This window comes from Astyanax mexicanus, chromosome 9, assembly GCF_023375975.1.
Source record: "Astyanax mexicanus isolate ESR-SI-001 chromosome 9, AstMex3_surface, whole genome shotgun sequence".
NCBI lineage: Eukaryota > Metazoa > Chordata > Actinopteri > Characiformes > Acestrorhamphidae > Astyanax > Astyanax mexicanus.
In genome coordinates, this window is record NC_064416.1 from 3099530 (window position 1) to 3126164 (window position 26635).

Here is a 26635-nt window from a genome sequence, read left to right on the forward strand (position 1 = left end):
GTAAGTACAGATCCCTCCCTCAGACGAAGTCTGCTGGCTAATCTTGCTGTGTACTGTCTGAGGATCTTAACCAGCAGTCCAAAATGGCGTTTTTTCAACAAAATGAGCAGATCTTTACTGATTTTACTGTAAGAATCGAGTCCTCCCAATGCTGTAGGAGAGACTATATTGATGACGCCGTCGTTTTTAGTAGATACTGATATAGTAGGTCTCTGAGTCTGGGACTCATGAATAATCTGTGTGTGTGTGTGTGTCTGTTCAGGGGTCTGTGGGTAGACAGTTGAAGGGATACCCCATTAATATTTGATCAGCTGCTCTTAAAACATGCACTGCGTCTGATTCTGCGGCAGCATGACTCCTGCTCTTTACAAGCACGTCTGACTGAGGATCCAGGCAGGGATTTTTTCTGCTTTCCCAGCAATCCCTGCCTCACCCTGAGCAATCCGTCCCTGCAAAGATACTGTTATATTAGTGTATCAGTTTCAAGGCCAGGGGATATATTACATACCTCTTTTTACATGAGTTAGAATAGGTCTATGTTCTGTACAAAATCACTCTCAGATAAAGATCTTAGCAGTTTCAGTCTCTTTCAGAATTAACCGTTTAAGGGCTCTGTCACTTTTATGCAAATAAGTTCATAAATAGTTAATGCTTAACTGTGTGATTGAAGCACAAAACTCATTGTTTGAAAGCTCTTACAACTTACCCTTATCTGCTGACTCACCACGGACAGTAGCTACAGATCCCTCCCTCAGAAGAAGTCTGCTGGATAATTCTGCTGTGGGACTCTGGTGGGAGTTGGTAGGTGAGGGGTGATGCCAAGGTGGTTCTATGTAGGGTTTTTTTTTTATTGTTGTAAAAAATTTTTGCGTTTTTTTCTTTGCTTACAGGGTTTATTATGCAGTTAAGACCCAAGCGGAAATGCAAAAAGTTAGTTTCTTGCTCCTGGGCTCCACCTACAGTCTGGAAATGTGATTTGCACTTCTAGTCATTACTAAAGGACACACTTTACACATGCATTTCTTGAAAAGTTGACAAATATAGACCTGGCATCAGTGAAAAAAGTGAGAACAACATGCAGACTGTTCCTCCAGTTTGATATACAGCTAGGGTATTTTAATTACAGGACATCCAACAAAAACATGGTTGTTTACAGAAATCTCCAATTTTAGTATTAAACCATATATTTCATGTTTTATCTGGTTGGCTCAATTTCATTTGTTAACCATCTAAGGCATAAATTATTAAGAAAAAAACAATTGTGAAGAAAAATAACATTTTTGAAATCTTTGCATGCCCTGTGGATATATTCTAATTTCTATTTTGACTTGATAACAAACTTAAAATTCAAAGTTAGAATTAGATGTTTAAGAGCAATTAAGCACCCAAGTCCTGAATGCTTAGTAACGACGTGTAACAGATGGTTTCATTTTAATGGATAAAATAATATATAAGCCCGCACACAGTGTTATAAATTAGTCTCCGGGGAAAATATCTAAGCAAAATTGTAGAAGACAGTCCCTAAAGGGGACAAAGACAGATTCTCTGAATGTAGCACTAATGATACATTAAATAATACAGAGTTTACAAAGGAAGAGCGCAGAAATAAAACATAAAGCGAGAGAGAGAGAGAGGAGTTAGTTCCTTTTAGGGAACGTAATTAGAGCACCAGCGAGCGAAACACCTGTTTTCCTTCTCTCGCGGCGAGACGAGGGAACGGAACCAGAGGAAAATCCTCCAGTTGATCTCACAAAAGTGCGAGAGCTTGTGTGAGCTGGTGCGCGCGTGCGACGGCACTCGACGAGCTAAGCTGCAGTGATTGCCAGTAACGGCGGGTGTGCATAATAATAATAAACATCTCTGGGTGGAGCCGTGCTTCCTAAGAGGTGGCAGTTTTCGTGGAAAAAGAGAAGAAGTGTGAGCCATCATCACAGCAACCAGTCACACACACTCTCACATATATATATATATATATACACACACACACACACATAAACACACACTCTATAATACTGTCTCTATAGGGGGTGTTTTCTGTAGTGTTGAACACCAATATTTCAGTATATTAATCCTGCTGTGCCTAAACCTAAAGATAGACCTTCACTTAGTAGCTGAATCAAGTTGTGTCTTTTATTAGAAAAAGTATTAGACAAAGAGATATTCAGAACAAGCAAGGTTAACACCAGTAAACAACAGCAATAAGGATTAAACATACCAAACAGAAAACAAGATAAAAAATGGGATAATGCTTTGTACGAGGAAAAATCTGTTAATACTCTGAAAGGAGTGAGTGAAGTGGTGTAGTATATATAGGGTGGTGAACAGGTGAAATCAATATTCAGGTGATTGAATTGAAGGTGATCGTAAAATGCATTTAATGCATTCTGGGTATTGTAGTTTGGAGACTGGAGATCACAGATTAAGCTGAGTGTAGGAGAAACAGGAGTACTTTCAGGAGTGACAATTTGCACTATTTTACCAAATTTTCTATGAAGTATCTACCACAGATAAATATTGTCTGCTTAATATTATTTACACTCATCCTCAAAAATATATACAGCATTTGTCAGATTGTATTCAGTGTATTCAGAAGAAATAAAAAAAAGGTTACCAGGAACAATAAGTGATTAAATATTTAGAGCCCTATCTCACACCTCATTAACAGATAATAAGTAGTGCACTATAGGACTCTGTGGGCGTGGCCTAAGCTTTTGTTCTTAATGGCTTTATTTTTTACCCTTACATTACTTTTATTTTTATACTTTAAGGTGTTTAAAAAAATTAAGGGCTTTTTCACACCAGCACTATTTAGTCCAGTGAAAACAGACTCTTCTTTCCTGTAGTGTGGTTTGATTAAGCAAGTGTGAAAGCAATAATTGCACTCGGTTGCAGATCAAAATAACCGGATCGAGACCTGCTAAAGAGGTCGTTTCGGTCCGGTCCCAATGTGATCTAGTCTCGATCTGACCCAGCTATCAAATATAGCCCTTTTATTTGAGCTAAACTGCTGATAAGGTGCAGTTTAGTCTGATATATTAGCCGGATAATATAACACTAATTGCCACAGCTATGAACAAACTATAAACTGCTCCATGCTGTTTACACGTGGAGCATGTGTGCTGCATTCACTGCTCACAGCTGCGTGACCACCAATCAGAGGAGACGATGTGCTTGCGTGGTTTATTGGTGCGTTTAGGTTTATGCCTGTGTGAAACCAAACCAAACAGAGAGAGAAACGCTCCAAATAAACTCATAAACTCATCAACTGATTCAGACCATAGAAACTTTCACAACTACAGGTATGAAAATGCTGTAAATGACAAAATATTTTACACCTTTGGTCGTGTGGTTCTCCAGTGCTCTATTTTAGCTGTAGATAAGGACATGGACTGTGCTGAAACAGGGTTAAATAAAGCTCTGTATGAATAGAGACAGGTCTGAGTAGGTCTGATCACAGCTGCAGCCTCAGCACTGGTGTTGTTTGGCAGAGCGTGACGGCGACCTTAGCCTCCGCTCACTCCAGCAGTTCAGCTCCGGCTATTAATAACACAATGGAGAGCCCTTATTATACTGTATTTATTCCAACAAACCAGAGAGAGAGAGAGAAAACACAGGCATGTTTCTAGGTGCTGAGGATGAATTAGTATACCAGAGCGAAATTTCAACTGCATTTTACACAGAGCGCCATACCACTAGAGGTACTGCGGAGCACTGTGTAGAAAAGCACCACCAAAGAAGCATACTGACACAGCTTGCGTGCTATGGATAGCCAGTTAATATAACAAGCTAACACAAACTAGAGTGATGGTAGCTCAGCTCTGTGGAGTCAAACATGCGTCTGGTTCTGTCCTCCATGGAGGAAATGAGAACAACACTTTATCTAAGGAGTTCCTGCTGCTGTTCCTCACTGTATGAGTGTTTTAATTCAAGTAAAATAGACAAACAGCAGCAAACAGTAAATATTATTCCTGGGTCCACAATCAATTATTCAGCACAAGAGATAAAGCTCCCTAAAACTCTGGATACAAGGTGCAAATAAACGTCAAGAGCAGTAACTACAGCCCTTTTAAATATAATAAAACTGTAGCTTGAATGATAATTTTAATGCATAATGAACTGAATTTATTTGTTAACTGGAGATAGAAAGGAAATGTTGCTGATTTTAATACTGTAATGCCTCTAATGTCTTCAATAATAACATACTGTAAATGTATATTAAAATTATGTCTTACTTGTGCAATAGAGCTTTTGAGAAATATCTATTTTAAATACTTAAACATTGAGTATTTTAGCTCCTATTTAAGGCGTCTCTCTTTTTAAGGTCTATTGTTTACATTCTTCATCTGTTTTTCTGCTGACAAAGTCTGATTTCGTCATATATTGTTTAATTTTATGGCACAGAGTAAACCCAATAGTAATCAAAACTTTAATTTAAAGCTGTAATGTTTTATATTATAAGTACTCCTAGCAGTACAGTTACAAGTCACAAACCTATATTAAAGGTCATGCAAAAAATAAAATAAAATAAAATAAAATATTAATATACAGGGAAACCATCAGAATCTTTTAAAAAAGAATGTGATATACACTATTGCTCAGTGTTAAGCAAAATAAGCAAAATAAATAACAATGCTAAAAGAAAGATCTAAAATATCAGAAAGCAGAAACGGTGCTGAGAGACAGACAGAGGGTTTTCACTTGTTGTAATAGTGCTTGATTGTAAGGTTGACTGATCAGTGAGGAGGGAAGGATGGGTAGATGGAGGGATAAAGAGGGAGGCCATGGGGGAGGAGAGAAGTATGGAAAGAGAGAGATAAAGAGAGAGAGAGAGCTGCAGGCAGGGCCTGGTGATTTGGGGACGGCCTTCCTCACAGTGTCCTTCAAGCCACAGTGCACTGACTGACAGCGCATTAGCAACAGGCTGCCAAACCCGGCACAGGACCTGCCACTCAGCGCTGAGGTAACTAATGTTTAAATTATGGATTTGAGTGCAGGGTTCCTGAATACAGCCTGAATTTAGATTTAGGCTCTGTCCTAAACACAGCCTGGAGTGTATGGAGTGTTCACTATGTAGTGCACTATTTTGTACTAAGCTTTGGGATGTATACTATATAGTGGTCTGATAGAGCTTTTCCACAGATACGAAAATCAAATTTTAAACCATTTGCTACGTTTCCACCAACAAAAGTAGGTTTCTCAACCATTCAGAGGGGAGTACTATCAACCTGTAGCCTTCTCCTAACCCCTGCTAGCACTGCTGGAGCAGTTAGCCTCTAATGCTAAAGCTAATGCTCCAGCCTTAGTGCTGGAGAAATTCAGGAATCTAAGTTTTCAGGAGGGAAATCTGTGAAGATTAACTTCCAGCGCTCGTTTGACTTAAAGAGAACGTCTTTTTTATTACAGTTTTGTTTACTTAGGTTAGCTTTACTCACCTGAGTTAGCAACCCCCCACCACCACCCAGCAGTGAGACCTGATGAATAAGAAGTTCATTATAGTGTCCCTTAAAATGCGCCTTATAATCTGGTGCACCTTGTGTATGAAAAAATATTCGAATATAGATGTTCACAGATAGCCTTATCGTGCCGAAAATACAGTAATTCTTCTCTTCTCTGCTGAAACTGAGAATAAAAGCTAAAGCTGTTGCCATGTGGGTCAGCCAGACATCTTCCTGTACCAGTTTTCTACAGTTTTCAAGAGAATGCTGTTAACCAATTAAAAAATCACCCAGTCTTTTTTAAACAACATTTCAACATTCTTTTTTTTTCTACAATGGTAAAAAAAACATTTTATTCATTCAGCTCAATTTATTTTAATTAAGTCCCTGGCAGGTTACTGAAAACTAAATTTAAACTAGATTTATGGTGTGATGGATCACAGTATAAACCAATATGGTGTCGGAATGGTATATGTCTGCATAAATTGGTCATTAAATGAGTTCTGATCTTCATCTACGTCACAACAATAGACAAACACAGTCTGATTAAACTAATACCACACAAAACATTTTATATTTATATTTGCATGATTTTATTGAACACAACATGTTAATATTCACAGTGAGGGGAAAAAGTATGTGAATTTTTTTATTTAATAACTGGTTGACCCTCTTTTGGCAGCAAAAACCTCAACCAATGGTTTCCTGTAGCTGCAGATCAGACCTGCAGAACGGTCAGGAGGAATTCTGGATCATTCCTCTTCACTAAACTGTTTCAGTTCAGCTATAATATTATGGGATATCTGGTGTGAATCGCCCTCTTGAGGTCATGATGCTGCAGCATCTCAGTTGGGTTCAGGAGGTCAGGACTCTCCAGAAGGAGTATTTATTTATTTTCTACTGTTGAAGTCGTTCGGTTGTTGATTTATTTCTATGTTTTGGGTCGTTGTTCTGTTGCATCATCCATCCTCTGTTGAGCTTCAGTTGGAGGACAGATGGTTTTAAGTTTTCCAGCAAAATGTCTTGGTAAACTTGAGAATTCATTTTTCCGTTGATGACTGCAATCCGTCCAGACCCTGAGGCAGCAAAGCAGCCATAAGGCCCTCTCCACCATGTTTCACAGTTGGGATGAGGTTTTGATGATGGCGTTGTGGGTTTCTTACAAACAACTCAATTTTGGTTTCATCTGTTCACAGTAGTATATTTATCCAGTGCTGCTGTGGAACATCCAGGTGCTCTTTTTTTTGCAAACTTCAAACATGCAGCAATGTTTTTTTTGGACAGCAGTATCTTCCTCCGTGGTGTCCTCCCATGAACTCCATTCTTGTTTAATGTTTTCGTTATTGCTTATTGTAGATTTGTCAACAGAAATGTTAGAATGTGCCAGAGATTTCTGTATTCAGTCTTCAGCTGACACTCTAGGATTCTTCCTCACCTCATTGATCATTCTGCATGTGCTGTGCTCTTCAGTCATCTTTACAGGACTTTACCACGCCTAGGGAGAATAGCAGCAACAGTGCTGAACTTTCTCCAATTATAGACTGTCTGTCTGTAAATGTTAACATGTTGTGTTCAATAAAACCATGCAAACATATTTTATGTGTGGTTTTAGTTTAATCAGACTGTATTTGTCTATTGTTGTGACTTAGATGAAGATCAGAACACATTTAATGACCAATTTATGCAGAAATCCATTTTTTTTTTCATGCAGCTGTATCTGGATAGGGTTTTTTATTGAGAAGCTGGAATGAAAACTAGCTGAAATAAAATAGAAGTAACAAGGCCATTTTTAAAATGTAAGGAGTAGAAAGTTCAGATATTTGTGTGAAAATGGGAAATAATTACTGCAGTAAAGTATAGATAACCTACATTTCTACTTAAGTAAGGTAACTAAGTGTATGTGCTTGACCTGAAGATGACTTGAACTGGCTATAACAACAGTCATGTTTTGCTGTTAAAACAAGTACATTAGGAAGTGCAGGCCTGAGGGGCTTTAGGTCGTGAGGGTGATGGAAGGGTGAAGCGGGTGGTGAAGCGTCAGCTGCAATGACGGGTCCTGCATCGTCCATTAAGCTCCCAGAGAATTAATTACAGCCTGAGTGACAGCAGGGTGATCAGCGGCGGCTAACGCTGGGTCTAAATTAGCTCCAGTAGCGCTCCTGCTGCTGCCAGTTCTGGACCTGTCAGAGGAAAGTGCCCTCAAGTGAGCAGAAGGGGGGTGATGGAGATGGAGAGATACAGTCCACTGGAGATGGATGTTGCAGGTGGAGGACGTTTAGGATCGATTGCCCTCTGCTCCTCCTGGACTCTCTAAACGGACTCACCTGTTTTCTCTGGCTATTTTTATCTCATCCCTCCCTCTCTTTCACTGTCTGATCTGTCTGTTTACCTCTTTACTCTCTTAGATAAAGCGGTGTTTACATAATTTCCCATCTGAGACGCTGAGAGTACAGGAGGAAGGGGAATCCGGAGGATTTGCTAAAGCTGCCAACTCACTCAGCTGTGCCCCACACCTGTTTAGAGGACACCTCCCGCTCAGACTTCCGTTCATCACTCCACCAGCCTGTGATTAGAAACACAGAGTGTCTTATAAGGAAACAAAACTTTATAAAGAAATTCTATGAATTCTGGACAGTTTTTTCCTTTCACTTATAGAAATAGAAAGCAATGGATTGGTTTATACTAGTGTTTAGAACTTAATTTATATTAAGTACAGCATAAAAAAGCGTTTTTACACCTGTAGTTGTAAAAGTTCCTATGATCCGGATCAGTTGATGAGTTTATGTGTTTATTTGAAGCGTTTCTCCCTCTGTTTGGTTTGGTTTCACACAGGCATAAAAACTTAAACGCACCAAAATATTCAGCAATAAACGTACAAGTAAAATATAGTGAGAAGATTCTGTGTTCCAGTGTGTATATCTGTGTCTATAGCAGTGTGAAGCTGCTTTAACACAGAACGCTAAAAAATTGCTGAGCAGTGAATGCTGCACATACCATGCTCTTAGTCTGTAAACAGCATGGAGCAGCAGTATATTATCTGGCTAATTGATCTGATGAAACTGTGCCTTGTCAGAAGTTTAGCTCAATTTTAAAGAAGTATGTTTGATATCTGGGTTGGATCAAGACCGAAACACATTCTCACCACAAGAAAACCACTCTAGTTAGTTTGGGACCGGACTAAGACCTCATCTTGGGCGGGATAGGGGCAGATTTCGGTAAAATTTGGGGTCAAATTTGTGGCGTAATTAATTTGCATGCAAAAAATAATAACGCATTACTGATTTCAAATCAATTGCGTGCGTTAACGTGTCAATGTTGACAGCCCTTTTTTTATAATACACTTTTTATAAAAAAAATTCAATTCAATTCAATTCAATTCACAAGCATTGGATATGTCCTTTTATGAGCAAATTCTGGTCGTGATATTTGATATCTGGTTTGGATACAGAACAGATCACATTATCAACACATTATTTAGTAAACAAAAAAAGTGTTAAAAGTGTTTTATATTCTTTACAGTAGCTTTATTAGCTTTTTTTGCACATCTCTGCTGGATTTTCTCAGTCAGCTTTATGAGGTAGAATCACCTGGAATTCAGGCTTTCAGTTAACAGCTGTGCTGAACTCATCAAGAGTTAATTACTTGAATTTCTTGTCTCTTAATAAAGTGTTTGAGAGCATCAGTTAAAGTAAAGTAGTGAAGAGGTAGAGTTACAGGTATACAGTGAATAGTGAATATTTGAGTAATATGTTCGAATCCAGATTATGAGAAACAACAACTACTCAACTAAATAAAGAAAAAAATGAAACATTTCAAGAACTTTACGCTGAAAGAATGGTATGATGAAACTGGCACTCATCAGAACCACCCCAGGAAAGGAAGAGCAAGAGTTTCCTCTGTTGTACAGGATAAGCTTCACTTTTGTACATAATCTGTGCAATCTTTTTGCATACTTATCTAAAGTTACATATCACTCATAAACTCCTCTGGGTAAAAACTGGAGAACATCTCGATCTCTGCATCCTGCTGTAGCTGTAGATACACAGGGCAGGATGTGGATGTGGGCGGTGCTGCTGACTGTTCGTCCTGTAGATCTGAAACATATCGATCGGTTATTCTTCATAAAGTTGGAGCACTTTAGAGCTCAGAGCTGGGATGGATTATTTTTGCTTCTGAGGGACGACCACTCCCAATCCTGCTGTGTTGCGATATGGAGGATCTCAAGCTTTATGAGGAATGGCTTTCAGTTAACAGCTGTGCTGAATTACTTGAATTTCATCAGTTGTAAAGTAGTGAAGAGGTAGAGTTACAGGTATACAGTGAATAGGGAATATTTGAGTAATGTTCGAATCCAGGTTATGAGAAGCAACAACTACTCAACAACTACTCAACTAAGATCTCTCAATCCGAAACATTTCCTCAAGTGCAATCACAAAAAAGACCATCAAAAATGTTATGATGAAACCCTTGTCATGCCAAATTCAGCACCCCCACCAGGAAAAGCACCCCCTCTTGGAGCATATGTCTATGTAAAGTTAAAGCTTTTATCATGCCGAGAGAGGGTGCTTTTCATGGCGGGGGTGCTGAATTCGGCACCACAGTAGTAGCTGGAACGTGCACCCACGTCTTCTTAGCTTTCACTTTACTTATGGAAATACCTGAAATACTGTTCTAAGCTACACTGAATCTTAGGAAATAAGGAAAAAGAAACGTCACCTGCAGCCTCTTCGATGAGGGAGTTTTTTTCCTGGTGGGGGGTGCTGAATTCGGCAACATAGTAGTGCCTAAATCTGCACCCCCGCCACGAAAGGCACCCCCTTTTCTGACGGGGTGCTGAATTCAGCAACATAGTAGTGGCAAAATCTGCACCCCTGCTATATAAAGCACCTCCTCTCTGCAGCGCATATGCAGCGTCTTCTTGATAAAAGCGATTTAAATTTACTTAGAAATACACTCAGAGATGGAGTGCTTTTCCTGGCAGGGGTGCAGATTTCGATACTACTATGTTGTTACAAAATCTGTACCCCCGCCATGAAAAGCACCCCCTCTCGGCAGCACATATGCACCGTCTTTTTGATAAAAGCGATTTAACTTTACTTAGAAATACGCTCCAAGAGGGGGTGCTTTTCATGGCGGGGGTACTGAATTCGGCACAACACAACGCCTCTCATCAGGGCCGTTGCTGACTCCTCTTTCTGTAGATATGAAACATATCGATCGATTATTCTTTATAAAGTTGGAGCACTTTAGAGCTCAGAGCTGGGATGGGTTATGTTTTGTTTTGTAGGGTGGACCACTCCCAGTCCTGCTGTGTTTTGTGATCTCGGCCGGAGCTGCGGGTGAAAATGCGATGGGGCCATTAGCGTGCGGCCCCTGACGACATCGTTATTACACTCGCTCGGCCACTCAACACACACTTAAGTGCAATTCTGTGGATCCGCACTGTGACGCCCCATCCATTTGTGTGATGAATTAGTCTGCAGTGTGTGTGTGAGTGTGTGTAAATGTGTGTAAGTGTGTGTGTGTGTGTGTATAGTGAGGTTTGGGAGGTTAGAAGAGAGAGAGAGCAGGGCTGAGAGTAAAAATTAGAGCATTACAAAAAGAGTTAGCGTCCATTAGGCCCTTATGGTGTGTAACTGAATCCAGCGGGGGCTCGTACTGCAGCATCCTGGGTGGCTAAGCTGGCACTGAGGACGGCAAGAGAGCGAGGTTGGAGCTGACAGGCGTTTACTGTCTCTCCCAGTACACTGCGCAAACCAGTTTGGGTCAAAACAGGACATGGACAACTGGGGAACTCGAGACACCAAGGATGACCACAGCTGAGACTATGATCTTATGGACTTAAATAGATGTACTGTATATGGGATTATTGTTTCAGTCAATCAATCTGCCTTTAATTTCACTATTTTTACATTGAGGATGAGGGTGACCCTTATTTCAGTGTGGCTTTACTTGGGATTATACTTGGATTTCTGCATAAATTGGTTATTAAATGTGTTCTGATCTTCTTCAACGTCACAACAATAGACAAACACAGTCTGCTTAAAGTAAAACCACACAAAATTTACAGTAAGGAAAAAAAAAAGTATGTGAACCCCTAGAGCTAATAATTTTTCTAAGAGCTAATTGGAGGCAGGATGTGATGAGATTGGATGGATGTGTTGGTTAAAGCTGCCCTGCCCTATAAAGAAAACACTTACCAGTTTTGAGTTTTGAGCTATTCTTAAGAAGCAATGCTTGATGTGAATCATGCCTCGCACAAAAGATCAAGCTCTCAGAAGACCTATACATTCAAGAATTGTTGACTTAAAGCATGAAGCTGGAAAAGGTTACAAAAAAAGTATCTCTAAAAGCTTTGAAGGTCATGTGTCCACGGTAAGAGAGACGCTCTACAAATAAGAAAGACTGTCTTCAGCATTGTTGCTACTTTCTGTAGGCATGGTAAAGTCCTGTAAAGATGACTGCAAGAGCACAGCGCAGAATGATCAATGAGGTGAGGAAGAATCCTAGAGAGTCAGCTGAAGACTGAATACAGAAATCTTAAACAACCAATTATTGAATCCAAAGTTTCACATACTTTTTCCACCCTGCACTGTGAATGTTGTTAACATGTTGTGTTCAATAAAAACATGCAAACATATTATTTTGTGTGTGGTGGTATTAGTTTATGCAGACTGTTTTTGTCTATTGTTGTGACTTAGATGAAGATCAGAACTCATTTAATTACTGATTTATGCAAAAATCCAAGTAATCCCAAATCATTCACATACTTCTTCTTGCAACTGTATAAACATATAGTAAAAATAACAAAAACAGGTATTGAAAAGGAGAATGTAAAAAATGTTTAAAAAGTCAATCTGTAAGTTTTAAGGCATCTTTATGCCCAAAATTAACCACACTTATGATTGATTAAGAGAATTAGTACATGCCTTTTGCATGTTTCGAGCCACGAAAGTTGTACTTTTCCCGCCGTTACAATAGCAAAGACATTCTGACATGCCCTAAATCAAGCTGCACCATGCATGGTTGACGACATAAAGCATAAAGACTGCTAAAATAGGGCCTTAAAGGGAACCAAAGTATGAATCTCTAGTCTTTATGGTCTGAAGGTGTGCAAGCTATCTGCTCCCAGTGCCATGTGTAGGGTTATGTGTGGTTGGTTCATTTTGGAGATTACTGCTTATGCTTCCCTTTCCATCAGTATGTCAGTAAAGCTCATCTTCGTGGAGTGAGTGCAGATGCTGGCAGCATAGAGAAATATCTTCTTCATGTAGAAATGATAAAAAGCAGCAAACAGATGAAGCTTTAGTGAAAATTTACACAGAAAAGTTACGGGATATAGTTCTTGTGTGTGAAAACAAACTAAGCGATAATGAGCCCCTCCCCCAAAGCAGCCCAGAATCGGTCCTGGGTGTGGACTAATTATTTTTGGGACTGTTCGCTATGCAAATAATGTATTATTTTCTTTAATTTATTATTAAAAATAAATTATCATTACATGCCATTTTGACTCTGTTTAAAGGGTGCAATCGGCATGGCTTGAAATAACCAGCTTGTTATTTTAAGAGTGTCATTTCAGGTCAGTAAAGGCGTTCACAGTGTCAGACGAAGTGAAACCGGCTGATATGAGGCGTTCAGTAAAGACGTCAGATGTGGCCCTGTTGCCGTGGACGACCCGGTTCTGATTCCTCAGCAGTGGTTCTGATTGGTTCAGGCTGAAAGAGCTGCTGATGTAGCTGAATAACATGGTGTTCTGAGCTGGGAGTGTGTATCTGCCCTCCCCCTGCTGAAGGTCTCGTGTCACCAAACTTGGACAGTTTGGCCTTCGGGGTGTTTTCGGGTCGGCGGGCGAGAGAGGGATGGAATTGGGGAGAAATGAAAAGGACACAGAAAGAGAAAGAGATAAAGAGAGAGAGAGGCAGACATAAACCATATTTTTTGCACTATAAGGTGAATCTTTAAAATCCTTTAATTTTCCCAAAAATCATCAGTACATCTTATAATCCGGTGCTCCTTATGTATGAATTCTATCAGTCAGGTATTAAGGAGCAGTAAAGTCACTGCACTTAAGTACAGCGTTATACAGCAGTTTCAGTTTAGTTCTCCAGCAGGATTAGCAGTAGCCGCTAACCACACTAAGCACTAGGTCTTTTGCCCTTCAGAGGTGAGTATATCAGACTGTATTCTGCACGTTTACCGTGTTAAAACAAGCTACGTGGGACAAACCACTAGCTAATATTGCCCTGCCTTACCTGAACACTCTAGCTGTAGCAGTTAGCTGCTAATGCTAATGCTGCTGCACCCAGCCTTTCTAAGTTTACTACACTACAGGAGCGAGGTGAGCCACCTGGCCTCCTGGTGCAAACACAACAATCTCTCTCTGAACACAGAGAAGACCAAGGAGATTGTTGTGGACTTCAGGAGAACTCACAGCACACTCCTCTGTTCATCAACGGAACTGCTGTGGAGAGGGTGAGCAGCACCAAGTTCCTGGGTGTGCACGTCACAGAGGACCTCTCCTGGAGCACCAACTCAGCGTCACTGGCCAGGAAGGCAAATCAGCGTCTCTACTTTCTCCGCAAGCTGAGAAGAGCTGGAGCCCCCACCCCCATCATGACCACCTTCTACAGAGGGGCCATCGAGAGCATACTGACCAGCTGTTTCACCGTGTGGTACGGGGCCTGCACAGCATCCTGCCGCAGGACCCTCCAGCACATCGTGAGAGCAGCTGAGAAGATTGTTGGCACCTCTCTCCCCTCCCTTCAGGACTTGTACAGCTCCCGCCTCACACGGAAAGCCCTCCGTCTGGCAGGAGACCCCTCCCACCCACTACACAGCTTCTTCAGCCTGCTGCCATCAGGGAGGAGACTGCGGAGTCTCGGGTCTAGGACCAGCAGACTGTGAGACAGCCCCATCCATCAGGCTGTGAGGATGCTGAACTCTCTTCCTTCTCTACCCCCCATCCCAATCCTGCCCCCAGCACACACTCACTCAGCATCCTGACCCCCCCACTAATAAACACCTGCACTACTGATATACTTGCACTGTCAATACGCACTTTAATTCCACTTAATTAAACTGTGAACTTTAAGGACTTACGCACCCATTCACTTTACCAGCCTTAAGCTATATACCATATACCGTATTTCCACTACTGTTATTTACTATTTTTACTGTCATTCCATCTCAATCACCATCAATATTGCACTATTGTCTTACGTATGTTTATTGTGTCTTGCTGTATTGAACATATAGTGTCTCCCACTCTTTTATATTATAATTATATATCTATTTTTACTTATTTACTTATATTTATATATCTATTCCTCCCCCACACCACTGCACCTTGTTTTTGTCTCATGTATGTCTATTGTGTCCCTGCTGTATTGTACACATAGTGTCTCCCATTCTCCTTTATTATATCTATTATCTGTACTTGCTGTAAAATTGGGAAGGAGAGTAACGTAATTTCAATTCTCTGTATGTCCTGTACATATGCAGTATTAACAATAAAACTACTTGACTTGACTATAAAAAACAGAAGAGCTTTACTCACCCAAATAACCAGTTTTCAGGAGAGAAATCTGTGTAAATTAACATCCAGGCGACACCGCTGTTCCTTACTAGTGTCGCATAATGCGCCTTATGATCAAGTGTGGATTATGTATGAAAATAGACCAGAAAATAGCCATTTATTGATAGTGCACCTTATAATCTGGTGCACTTTATAGAGCTAATCGTGCAATGACGGTACTAGTTCTGGACACTATGACCTCAAATCAGTGTCTCAATTTATAGAACATTTCACCTCAATAACAAATAAACTAGCAACTACTTTAATGAACGATCAAAGTCAGAGTTGCCAAGAAGTACAAATACTTTGCTACCTTACTTAAGTAGGAACTTTGGTTTACTTCTTATGTTTTAGTAAAATGAACATTGTTGTTTTATTCTATAAACTACTGTCATATTTCTGTCAAATTCCAAATAAAAATATTGTCATTCAGAGCATTTATTTGTAGAAAATGAGAAATGGTAAATATAATAAAAATATAGATGTGGTTCGGCTTTTAGACCTCAAATAATGCAAAGAAAACAAGTTCATATTCATTTAGAATATTTAATTGCAGCCTTCGTGTATCTTGGCATGTTCTCCTCCACCAGTCTTACACACTGCTTTTGGGTGACCTTATGCTTATTAGACGCCTGGTGCAAAAACTCAAGCAGTTTTGTTTGATGGATTGATTTTGAGTTTTTCTCTCAACCAGATTTTGTTGCTAAGTTTTACTTTTACTTCTGGAATCTTTTGTTTGCTTCTGCTTTCATTTTTTGGCACAGAAGCAAAGCAAACGAGAGATTCCAGAAGTAAATATCTTTAGCAGAAAATCCACAAAAACACAAACATAAAAGCCAACAATACAAACTGAAATTATTTTCAAATAACTGCAAATAATAATAATTTAAACAAGTATGTTTAAAAATATATATTTGCTAAATTTTTGTGAAAAAACACTTTTTTCCTTTTGATTCTTAAAATTTTGATTGCGGATTTTATTTTTTTTGCGCAAAACTTTTCGCACAAAATTCACTCCATAAAGGCCAGTCATGTTCACTGTGTTCTCTGTCCCTAATCTACTGTCTCTCACTTCTCTCTCTCTCTCTTTTCTTTCCCTCTTTCTCTCTCTCTATCTCTCTTTTTCTCTCTCTTTCTGTGCCTCACCTTGTGGCTGATAGGTCCTGACTCATGGCTTTCAGGGAAGTGTTTGAGTGTCAGCAGCAGATGGAGAGATAGGCAGAAGAGAAATAAAGAGAGAGAGGGAAAGAGAGATGGAGTAAAAGAGAGAGAGGGAGAGAGGGATGAGGGATGGAGGGGTGGCTGTGCTCTCCTCTGCGCACTGCGTATTACAGACATTAACCTTGGGCAGGGTCAGCCTGTGCCAGTCTGCCAAGCCCTGAGCTGGCAGCGCCCAGTGACTCAGTGTAGTGAATAGGGCTCTTTATCAGTGCCCAACTGAACCCTGCACTAATATTCACTATAGGATTTATCACCATATACACTGTGATTACACACCTGTGTGCTCTATACAGTGGTGTGAATGAGAATGGTTATTAATCACACTTTTTATGCATCTTGGCATCATGTTCTCCTCCACCAGTCTTACACACTGCTTTTGGATAACTTTATGCTGCTTTACTCCTGGTACAAAAATTCAAGCAGTTCAGTTTGGTGGTTTGATGGTTTGTGATCATCCATCTTCCTCTTGATTACATTCCAGAGGTTTTTTAATTTGTTAAAATTAAATTGTTAAAACAATTGATTGTTGTTGATACATTACTGATTTTGCACATTTTCTTACCTACAAAAATGGAGATATCTGTAATTTTTAAACTAGATACAGTTAAACTGTGAGAGACAGAATGTAAAAAACAAAACCAACAGAACATCACATTGTAGGATTTTTAAATAAATAATTTGCAAGTATTTAATCACCTACCAACCATTAAGAATTCTGGCTCTCGCAGATTCCCTATTAAATAATCCTCTTTTTAAAGGTTTCTGCAAATATTTGGCCATTTTACTGTAGTTATAAGATAATATAAAGCAATTTCTAAATATTTCACTCGATTAAAGTCATTTTATTTGGAATAATTATCTTATTTCATGGGTATATCTTTTGATAAATGCTGTATAATGTTGTAATATTCTCATAATGAGAATATTAGTAGATATATTGAGTAGATATCAGATGATTTCACAGGGTTGGATCACTTTATTTCAAACTGTGCGACATCAGTGTGGCCTAAAGGGCCGTGGAGGAAATGAGCTCGAGGCTAATGTGTGTGTGTGTGTGTGTGTGTGTGTGTGTGTGTCAGAATGAATGACATGGCTGGACAGTGATGATAACTGAGCCTCCTGTGGGGTGAGGTCCACTGCTGTTAAAGCTAAATCAGGATTAAACACACACACACACACACACACACACACACAAACACACACACACACACACACACACACACACACACACACATATATATATGCAGATTACTCACTCACCACGTCCAATGAGCTCAAATCGAAATATGAAATTAAATTCCTCGACCCCTGTCATGGCGGTCCAGCCCCGTCTCCCCCGCTGTTTAAACAGAGGCGTGTGATTGGACGGCTGGCTGGCAGCGCCCGCTCTAATTCATTTGCAGTGCAGATGTTCTTTCAGGGCCAGTGCATCTAATTTTACTATTCCACAGAGCTATTAATTAGCTCTAGCTCCTTTTCTCAGCCGAGGAACTTGAATGTTTTATTCATTAAACTGGGAAATGAGGGAGGAAATGGGATTTTCAGACGTCCGGCATTGTTTAAATATGGACAAGGAAGATTTAACCTGCTGTTATTAATGAAATTCTGATTTTAGCCAGTTCAGAATACAGAGTTCAGCTGATGTAACTGATCTTTAAGGGTTTCGTCATGCAGCAACACTTCTTTCTGTATTACTGTATATATTATATTTAGCTTTGGAAAAAAATAAGAGAGCACTTAAAAATGATGAGTTTCTTTGATTTTACCAAATTAAAAACCTCTGGAATATAATCAAGAGGAAGATGGATGATCACAAACCATCAAACCACCAAACTGAACTGCTTGAATTTTTGCACCAGGAGTAAAGCAGCATAAAGTTATCCAAAAGCAGTGTGTAAGACTGGTGGAGGAGAACATGATGCCAAGATGCATGATTAAAACTGTGATTAAAAACCAGGGTTATTCCATCAAATATTGATTTCTGAATTCTAAAAACTTTATGAATATGAACTTGTTTTCTTCAAAATAATCTGAAATCTTTTTCTCATTTTCTGTAAATAAATGCTCTAAATGACAATATTTTTATTAGGAATTTGGGAGAAATGTTGTCTGTAGTTTATAGAATAAAACAACAATGTTCATTTTACTCAAACATAAACCTATAAATAGCAAAATCAGAGAAACTGATTCAGAAACTGAAGTGCTCTCTTTATTTTTACCAGAGCTGTATGTAATTGTCCATTTTAATGTATTTAATTTATTAATTTTGTCCTTTAATTTACTGTTTTTAAATTTTTACTTTTGGGCTTTTACCTTTTTTACTTCATTTATTTTATCCTTTTATATTTTATATATATATACAGTATATTTCACTATTCTAATGATTTATCTCATTATCTCCACTTATCCTTTTATTCTGGATACTTTTATCTCTTAATTAAATCTTATGTGTTTGCTTGTTTTTCCAATGTTCTTACCATTTAAATTTTACTTTACTTGTTTATAACGTTCCTTATTTTAGCTCACCTGATTAAATACTTAAGGAATTTATTTTTTTTAATTTAAGTCATCAAACAAATTTAAGTTGTGGCTGCATTGAAAATGAGGGTTACCCTCAGTTTATTTCTGAGTAAAGGTAAATGTTGATTGAATTAACCAAATTAAAATCTTGCATTAAATAAATTGTTGATAAATGTAGCTTCACCTCTTTTTTGTTATTGGCGTTTTTGTTCCAGCAGTGACCTCACATCGTATTTTGCTTTATATTTGAGTTATATATCTGCGGGTGCAGCACTGCGGGTGTGGGCTCTGAGTGCCTCTCTCTCTCTGTGCTAGCAGATAAAATGATTAGCCTATTTCTGTTGCTTAGCTTACGACGGCTAAGAGGTGCAATTAGATCTCCACATCGCGCTAATGACGTTATCTGCAGTCTGACTGAAGCGGAGAGCGTTTAGATCCAGCAGATCCAGCAGTCTGAGGCTGATAACCAGAGAAAAGCATCACACTACTTGATATTAAAGGGTTTCTAAAAATGTCAGTATGACGAAAAATCAAAAACAAAAGAAATCTGTAAGGGGGAAAATCCTTTTTCACGTCTCTTTTTGCCTAGATATGAATTGTACAGTGTCAACTCCTCAGTGCTGGGTGCAGTCCTCCAGGTGGACGGTGGTTTCCGGTTGAGAGTATGCTGTGTGTGATTGGCTGCCATTTTTATTGAGTGTAAATGGGGTTAATGGCATAAAACGTGATTGTAAAGTGTCCTTGGGTGTCTAGAAAGGTGTTAAATAAGTGTAATTTCATTCATTTAATCTTTCTTTCTCTCTCTGTGCTTTGATTCGTCTGTTTTGTCTTTGTTTTATAGTTTTTCTGCCCTTTTCCGTGCACCAACCTGCTATCTAATTACTGCTGTTCAACCTCTCAACTTCGTCTCTCTCTCTCTCTCTCTCTCTCTCTATCTCTCTATCTCTCTCTCTTTTACGATCTAATATCTGTGCTGTGCTGCAGATTCCCTGCGTAAGCCTCTTAAATTCTTGAATCTGCTGTTGATTTTTAAGAGGTGTGTTTTATCGTCTCTCTCTCTCTCTCTCTCTCTCTCTCTCCAGCCTGTTTGCTGCAGTCGGAGCTGGTGAATTACGAGCGGGTGAAGGAGTATTGTTTGAAGGTGCTCGGTCATCAGCAGGACCATTTTAAAGCCATGTACCGCGCCGGGATCGCTTTCTACCACCTGGGAGATTACGAGTGTGCCCTGCGCTACCTCCGCGACGCCAAGAGCCGCGAGCCCACAGGTACACCTGCTGTAGCTGAGCTGCTGGGATAAAATTTATGAGTCTTTATAATATAAAGTGAATTTTGTGGCAAAAGTTTCACGCAAAAAATTTAATCTGTAATCGAAATTTTTTAAATCAAAAGGAAAAAACATAAATGGCAAATTTAAAAGAGAAAAAAATATATATATTTTAAAATGTACTTGGTTATTTTATTATTCTTTGCAGTTATTTAGAAAAATTTTGGTCCCCTGATTTTGGACTGACAGGTACCCTGAAACTTACCAATGCAGGGTTCCCACCCGTCCTTAAAAAGTCTTAAAATGTGTTAACTTAAAATCCAGGTAATTTAAGATCTTAAATTGTCTTAAATTTACTGTAACCTTGCCATAGGTATTACATTTTAAACACAGACTGTGTGTTTAATGCTGGTGGAAAAAAAGACATAGTAACTTTAACAGGGAGAAACCTGAGTTTAGTGTAGAGCTAGCTAGCATTAGCCGCAAGTTAGCTAACATACTAACATTGGCAGCAAGTTAGCTAACATACTAACATTAGCGGCAAGTTAGCTAATGTTAACAGGGAGAAAACGAAGGTTAGCGGAGAGCTAGCTAACATTAGCGGTAAGTTAGCTAACATACTAACTTTAGCAGCAAGTTAGCTTACGTTACCAGAGAGAAAACTAAGGTTAGCGGAGAGCTAGCTAACATTAACTGCGAGTTAGCTAACATACTAAGATTAGCGGCACGTTAGATAACATTACCAGGGAGAAAAGTAAGGTTAGCAGAGAGCTAGCTAACATTAGCGACGAGTTAGCTAACATACTAAGATTAGCGGTGAGTTAGCTAACATACTAACATTAATGGCAAGTTAACTAATGTTACCAGGGAGAAAACTAAGGTTAGCAGAGAGCTAGCTAACTTTAGCAGTGAGCTAGCTAACATGCTAACATTAGCAGCAAGTTAGCTTACGTTACCAGAGAGAAAACTAAGGTTAGTGGAGAGCTAGCTAACATTAACTTCGAGTTAGCTAACATACTAAGATTAGCGGCACGTTAGCTAACATTACCAGGGAGAAAAGTAAGGTTAGCAGAGAGCTAGCTAACATTAGCGACGAGTTAGCTAACATACTAAGATTAGCGGTGAGTTAGCTAACATACTAACATTAATGGCAAGTTAACTAATGTTACCAGGGAGAAAACTAAGGTTAGCAGAGAGCTAGCTAACTTTAGCAGTGAGCTAGCTAACATGCTAACATTAGCAGCAAGTTAGCTTACGTTACCAGAGAGAAAACTAAGGTTAGTGGAGAGCTAGCTAACATTAACTTCGAGTTAGCTAACATACTAAGATTAGCGGCACGTTAGCTAACATTACCAGGGAGAAAAGTAAGGTTAGCAGAGAGCTAGCTAACATTAGCGGCGAGTTAGCTAACATACTAAGATTAGCGGTGAGTTAGCTAACATACTAACATTAATGGCAAGTTAACTAATGTTACCAGGGAGAAAACTAAGGTTAGCAGAGAGCTAGCTAACTTTAGCAGTGAGCTAGCTAACATGCTAACATTAGCAGCAAGTTAGCTTACGTTACCAGAGAGAAAACTAAGGTTAGTGGAGAGCTAGCTAACATTAACTGCGAGTTAGCTAACATACTAAGATTAGCGGCACGTTAGCTAACATTACCAGGGAGAAAAGTAAGGTTAGCAGAGAGCTAGCTAACATTAGCGGTGAGTTAGCTAACATACTAACATTAATGGCAAGTTAACTAATGTTACCAGGGAGAAAACTAAGGTTAGCAGAGAGCTAGCTAACATGCTTTACAAGTTTGTTTTAGTGTTTTTTTTTTGTTTTGTTTTCAGGCATCACTTTTAAAGATATGGCCAAATCAGGCAATAATAAATGGATACTGATAATTATTTATAGAGAAGATACTTTACTGTTAAATGATAACAAATAGAAAACGTTTTGATTTCCAATACAATAAATTATTTCCTACCAAATAAAGTATGGCTAAATTTTTTGGGTCTTAAATTATATTTGTTGATGTTAGTGTTGTGCAATATGACGATAAATATTGTGGGGACGATAGAAGAGTGTCTATCGTGCTACTTACCTTCTATGGTCCCTATCGTTTCTACAGTAATTTCATCAATTATTCATGCAAATATATAAAGTAGGCTACGATGAAATGTATTGGCGTGGTCACTTTGCATAAACTCGGTTTATATAAGTGATACTAAAGTAATCTTCGCAAAAAAAGCTTTTTTACGTTATTTGACGGATACTTTAAAAAATGTTAATTGAGTTTATTTTGAAAACTCAATTTAAATACCTGTAAAATTTTGAAAAAATTAGCTGCTGCATCTACCTCATCTGTTTTCATTTGATACATATATATATATATATATATATATATATATATATATATATATGTCACTTTGAAATAAAGTTGGAAAAAAAGTAAGCAATGATATTATTGCCATATTTTTGAAGAATAACTGAAATCATACCCAAATGTGGTATATCATGATATATATTGTTATCATGATATTAAAAATTCCATATCGTGATATATGATTTTTCCCATATCGTTCAGCACTAGTTGATGTCTTAAAAAGCATAAAAAGATCTCTCACTAGGAGGTGCACTAACCTAATGTAATCACTGTGAGCTTTTTATAGATCAGTGTGGAAAATCCCAGTGTTTAATCAGACCATGCCTGTTATCATTTATTTACATGTATCTACTCGAAATATACAGTGTAGCATCAATGAGTTATGTGTATTTTATTTCATTCTTTTGAACTAAATTTGAAAATAAATGGTAATATACCTTTTTTCTCTCTTTCTACCCTTCCTCTCTCTTTATTTAGACACAAATGTGTTGCGGTACATCCAGCTGACGGAGATGAAGATGAGTAAGAGCGGTCAGCCGGTCCGAGAGCCCGGCAAAGAGGCCTTGGGTTAACGTCCTGTCCATCATCCCACCCCCTCCAAACTACTCTCCACAGATCTGCCCCCTCTTTTGCTCCCTACTGCTCCCCCTCGACCCCACGGACAACCAGGACCCCTGTACTGTGCCCTGCTCTGAGGATGGACTCCTGTTGGCACAGATTCTGAAACGAGAAGCCCCCTATTGGCTCTTCCTCTCGCTCTGAGTCCTCTCTGTCCCTTTAAACCCAAAACCAACCAACAGAACGACCAACCAACCGCCCGGTGCTTTCTGTTTCCCAGAGGAACGGGACTATAAACGCTGAGAGACGTGCTGTATTATAAAACCGGAGGAACGTGGACCTGCTGATGGAGCTGCTGAAGTTCTGTAGAGAGCTGGCCGTGTGATGTTACCGTGTGATCACGATATATTTATCAATAGATGAGAAGATGAGCACACATATCATAGCCGCGGTGCTTCGGCATGGAGGAGGCAAGACAAAGCCTACGATAAAAAAATGTAAAAAAAAAAAGCAATTAAGACCCTTAAGACCCTTTCACAACGAGTTCGAGTATTTTTAACATAGTAATAAAATGCTTTTCTGGTGAGCTTTTGTTTACATCCCTCCCCCATGTCTCTCTGTCACAATCAGCATGACTTTAGTACTTTAGTTTCCGCCCGTTCTTAGGCTCTCCTTATAAGCTCTCCTTATAAGGGCGTTTTTTTTTTCCTGGTGTTCTGTCGAGTTGTGCTACCTTGTCAAATCGTGCTACCCTAGTAGTATTTAATTTATTTTAAATGTAAAAATACAAAGAAGCACATTATTAGCACCATATTAGAAAATACTCCCAACATAAGCCTAGGTAGGATATGTGGATAGGCTAAATCACTGTATCAGGTAAAGGAAAAAAGTTATGGTCATTTACGTGATTAGAAACCGTATTTTTTTATACCGTATAGTTTTTTAAATCGGGTTCTTGCTCTTCTGACCCGGTTCTAAAGGGTAGGGGTACAAATGAGAAATGGGATTGAGCCCAAGTCCAGTATGTTTTCTTTTTTTTTTTTAACCTTTTTTAACCATTTGCTTCGTAAATGGTCCACTCTTTCTGTTTCTCTGCTCCCTGTCCACTTCTGCTCTCTTTTATCTCGAGAAAAGAGCTTCTTCTAGACAAACCCAAACCTTTCAGCTCCAAAATCACCACGTATTTTCTTTACCTTTTCATTTTTATTATGAGATTGTTGATCAGAATATCTGATTTTATGTTTTAAGACAAACAAGGTCACATGTTCTGCTTTCAGCTTAATGCTCATTGGGTTGTTCTACAGCCATAATAAGAGCTCTGATTGGTTAGACTGATTTTAACTCATGTGAAACCTGAAAAAATTAAGAATTTAATATATTGCTGATCATTTTTAATATTTAACGTATGTTCTTTGTCCCAAAAAACATGAATACTCGATGTGAAAGGGCCTTCAGGCCAGAGGTGACCGCTGTGGAGCGTTTCTCATCCCACACCTCGCTCTTTCTCGCCAAAGGACTCGAAAAACGAAAGGTTGCTGAGCTCGATCCACACCTGCCTGCTTTACCGTTCTGTTATTTCTCTCTCTCTCAAATTTGGGCATATTTTCATATGTTGGTCATCGTTTCTGAACTCTTTCGATTCAAGGGCTAATTCAAGTATTTGTAATTCGTCCTCTGATGCCTCTTTTTTTTGTTTGATCTTTCTGTTTCGCTGTTCGCTGGTCATTGTACAGTACAATCAGTGGTTGAAGCAAGTTTGTGATGTTTGTCTTTCTCCAAAAAACTGAAAAATGAAACAAAAAACAAAAAAAAACTCAAGCGAATTTCCGTCCCGTTGTTAAAACAGGTGTTTTGTGAACCAATGTCTTGAATTTGTCGTCCGTTTTCTTTTCTGAAACATAGTTGTCAGATAACAGTCGTCAGAAAGTTGGGGGGCTTTAGTCCCCTGTACCCCCCTTTGCTTTGTACCCCCCCATCGCACAATGTTCAGGCCGAGCTATAGAGATTATATAGTGTGTTATAGATAAAGTGCCCATATTCGTTAAGGTGCTTCAAAATAGAAGGTATATAGAAGAACCACTTTTGGGTCCTAACCCTTTGTTCACACTAGTAGACGACCAGTTATTTTCTATGGCACGACTCGATTTGTAGGAGCGAATTGGCGACAAATCGTATTTATACCAACTGACGCAAAACATGGTGGGCCTAGAACTTTTGGTTCCTACAAGCATTTGGTTGTTCATATTCTATCAGTGTGGTTCTGAACCTGAAAAAGAGGCTCAGAACCAGCAATTCTCCTATTTCTGTTTTATTATCATGCATATTTGATAAAAAATGAACTGTGGAAGAAAGTAGCAGATGGCTCGATAGGTGTTAGCTTGCCAGATTAGCTAGCATGCTAACCAGCAAAACTTGATACACTCTCAGTTGTGAAAATGTGAGTGGATGCATTACTTATGCTTAATATACACCTAAGTTTAATCTACATCTTAACCTAAACCTAAACTTAATCTCATAACCTCATTTTAAACCTAAATTTAACCTAAAACTAACCTTAATCTACTCCTAAACCTAAACTCAACCTATTACACCTTAACTTGAACCAAAATTTAACCTACACCTCAGCCTAAATCTAAACTTAATCTACATCTCAGCCTAAACCTAAACTTAATCTAGACCTCAAACTAAACCTAAGCTTAACCTTAGCCCCTGTCTAAACCTAAACTTAGTTGTTACGTCTCAACATAATCCTAAACTTAACCTACGCCAACGATGGACACATTTGGGGCAAAGTAGGCAACTTGTCACCTGTCAGTGTGAACACAGGAAAAAAAACTTGCTTGTAATAGAGATGAGTAAGTGTGAAGAACATTTACAATTTACGTAAATAGTAAATAACCATTAATTAACTATTATTATAACACAGTTAGTTCTGACCCTGCAGTGTGATTGGCTGAGAGGCGTTTTATGAGTGCCATTATGAGCTGGTAATGCACTGTAACCGAAGCTCTCCATTTATTACTTCCACATACAGGTAACCTAGCAACGGTGCAGCGCTTACAAGCCAAACTGCGCAGCTACAAACAGAGCAGCAATGGAACTATTTTAAGTGGCAGAGTGTTTATAACCAATCAGATTCTATTTTCTCCTCCTCTTTAACTCTTTTAATAAAAAGTGATAATGGAACTGTGGCGTAATCACAATAATACACTCGAGGTTTGTGCTATAACCTGTAATATTGGCACTGCTGTGTTGTTCTACGGCTGCAACAGATCAGTGCCAATATTACACGTTATAGCACAAACTTCGAGTGTATTATTGCTTAAATAAAACAATGTTCTTTCCTATACAATATCTCATTTCTATTACAAGCACTGTTTTCTTTAAAAACCTGAAAGTGGGTTTTCTATGATATCGCCTAAAGAACAGTTTGAAGCACCTTTATTTATAAGTAATTCCACCTTTAAAGATATGTGGTTTTACCTTAACCTTAACATTACCTTTACCTTAACATTAAACAAGACTTTTTTTTGTTACTGTGCCTTTAAGAGTGACATACTGTATGTAAATAACCTCTGCTCTGATTGGCTACCACCATCCCCCCCCACCCCCCTGTATAATGCAAGACAATACAATGATGGTAGCTGGCTGCTTGCTGATGTAACGGAACTGGACATTAGGGTTCTCCTCCAA

The 26635-nt window shown here is 38.9% G+C and overlaps 1 protein-coding gene across 1 annotated transcript in view; it reads left to right on the forward strand.

Annotated features, from left to right (window-relative positions):
- The window catches only part of ttc9b (tetratricopeptide repeat domain 9B), a 57531-nt gene extending 31103 nt beyond the window's left edge, over nt 1-26428 (forward strand). The window contains exons 4-5 of the mRNA XM_049483777.1: nt 19833-20015; nt 22862-26428. Of these exons, the coding sequence (XP_049339734.1) occupies nt 19833-20015; nt 22862-22956 (278 nt within the window). The 3' untranslated portion in view covers nt 22957-26428. The remainder of the gene's footprint in view (nt 1-19832; nt 20016-22861) is intronic.
- Nucleotides 26429-26635: the final 207 nt, after the last annotated feature.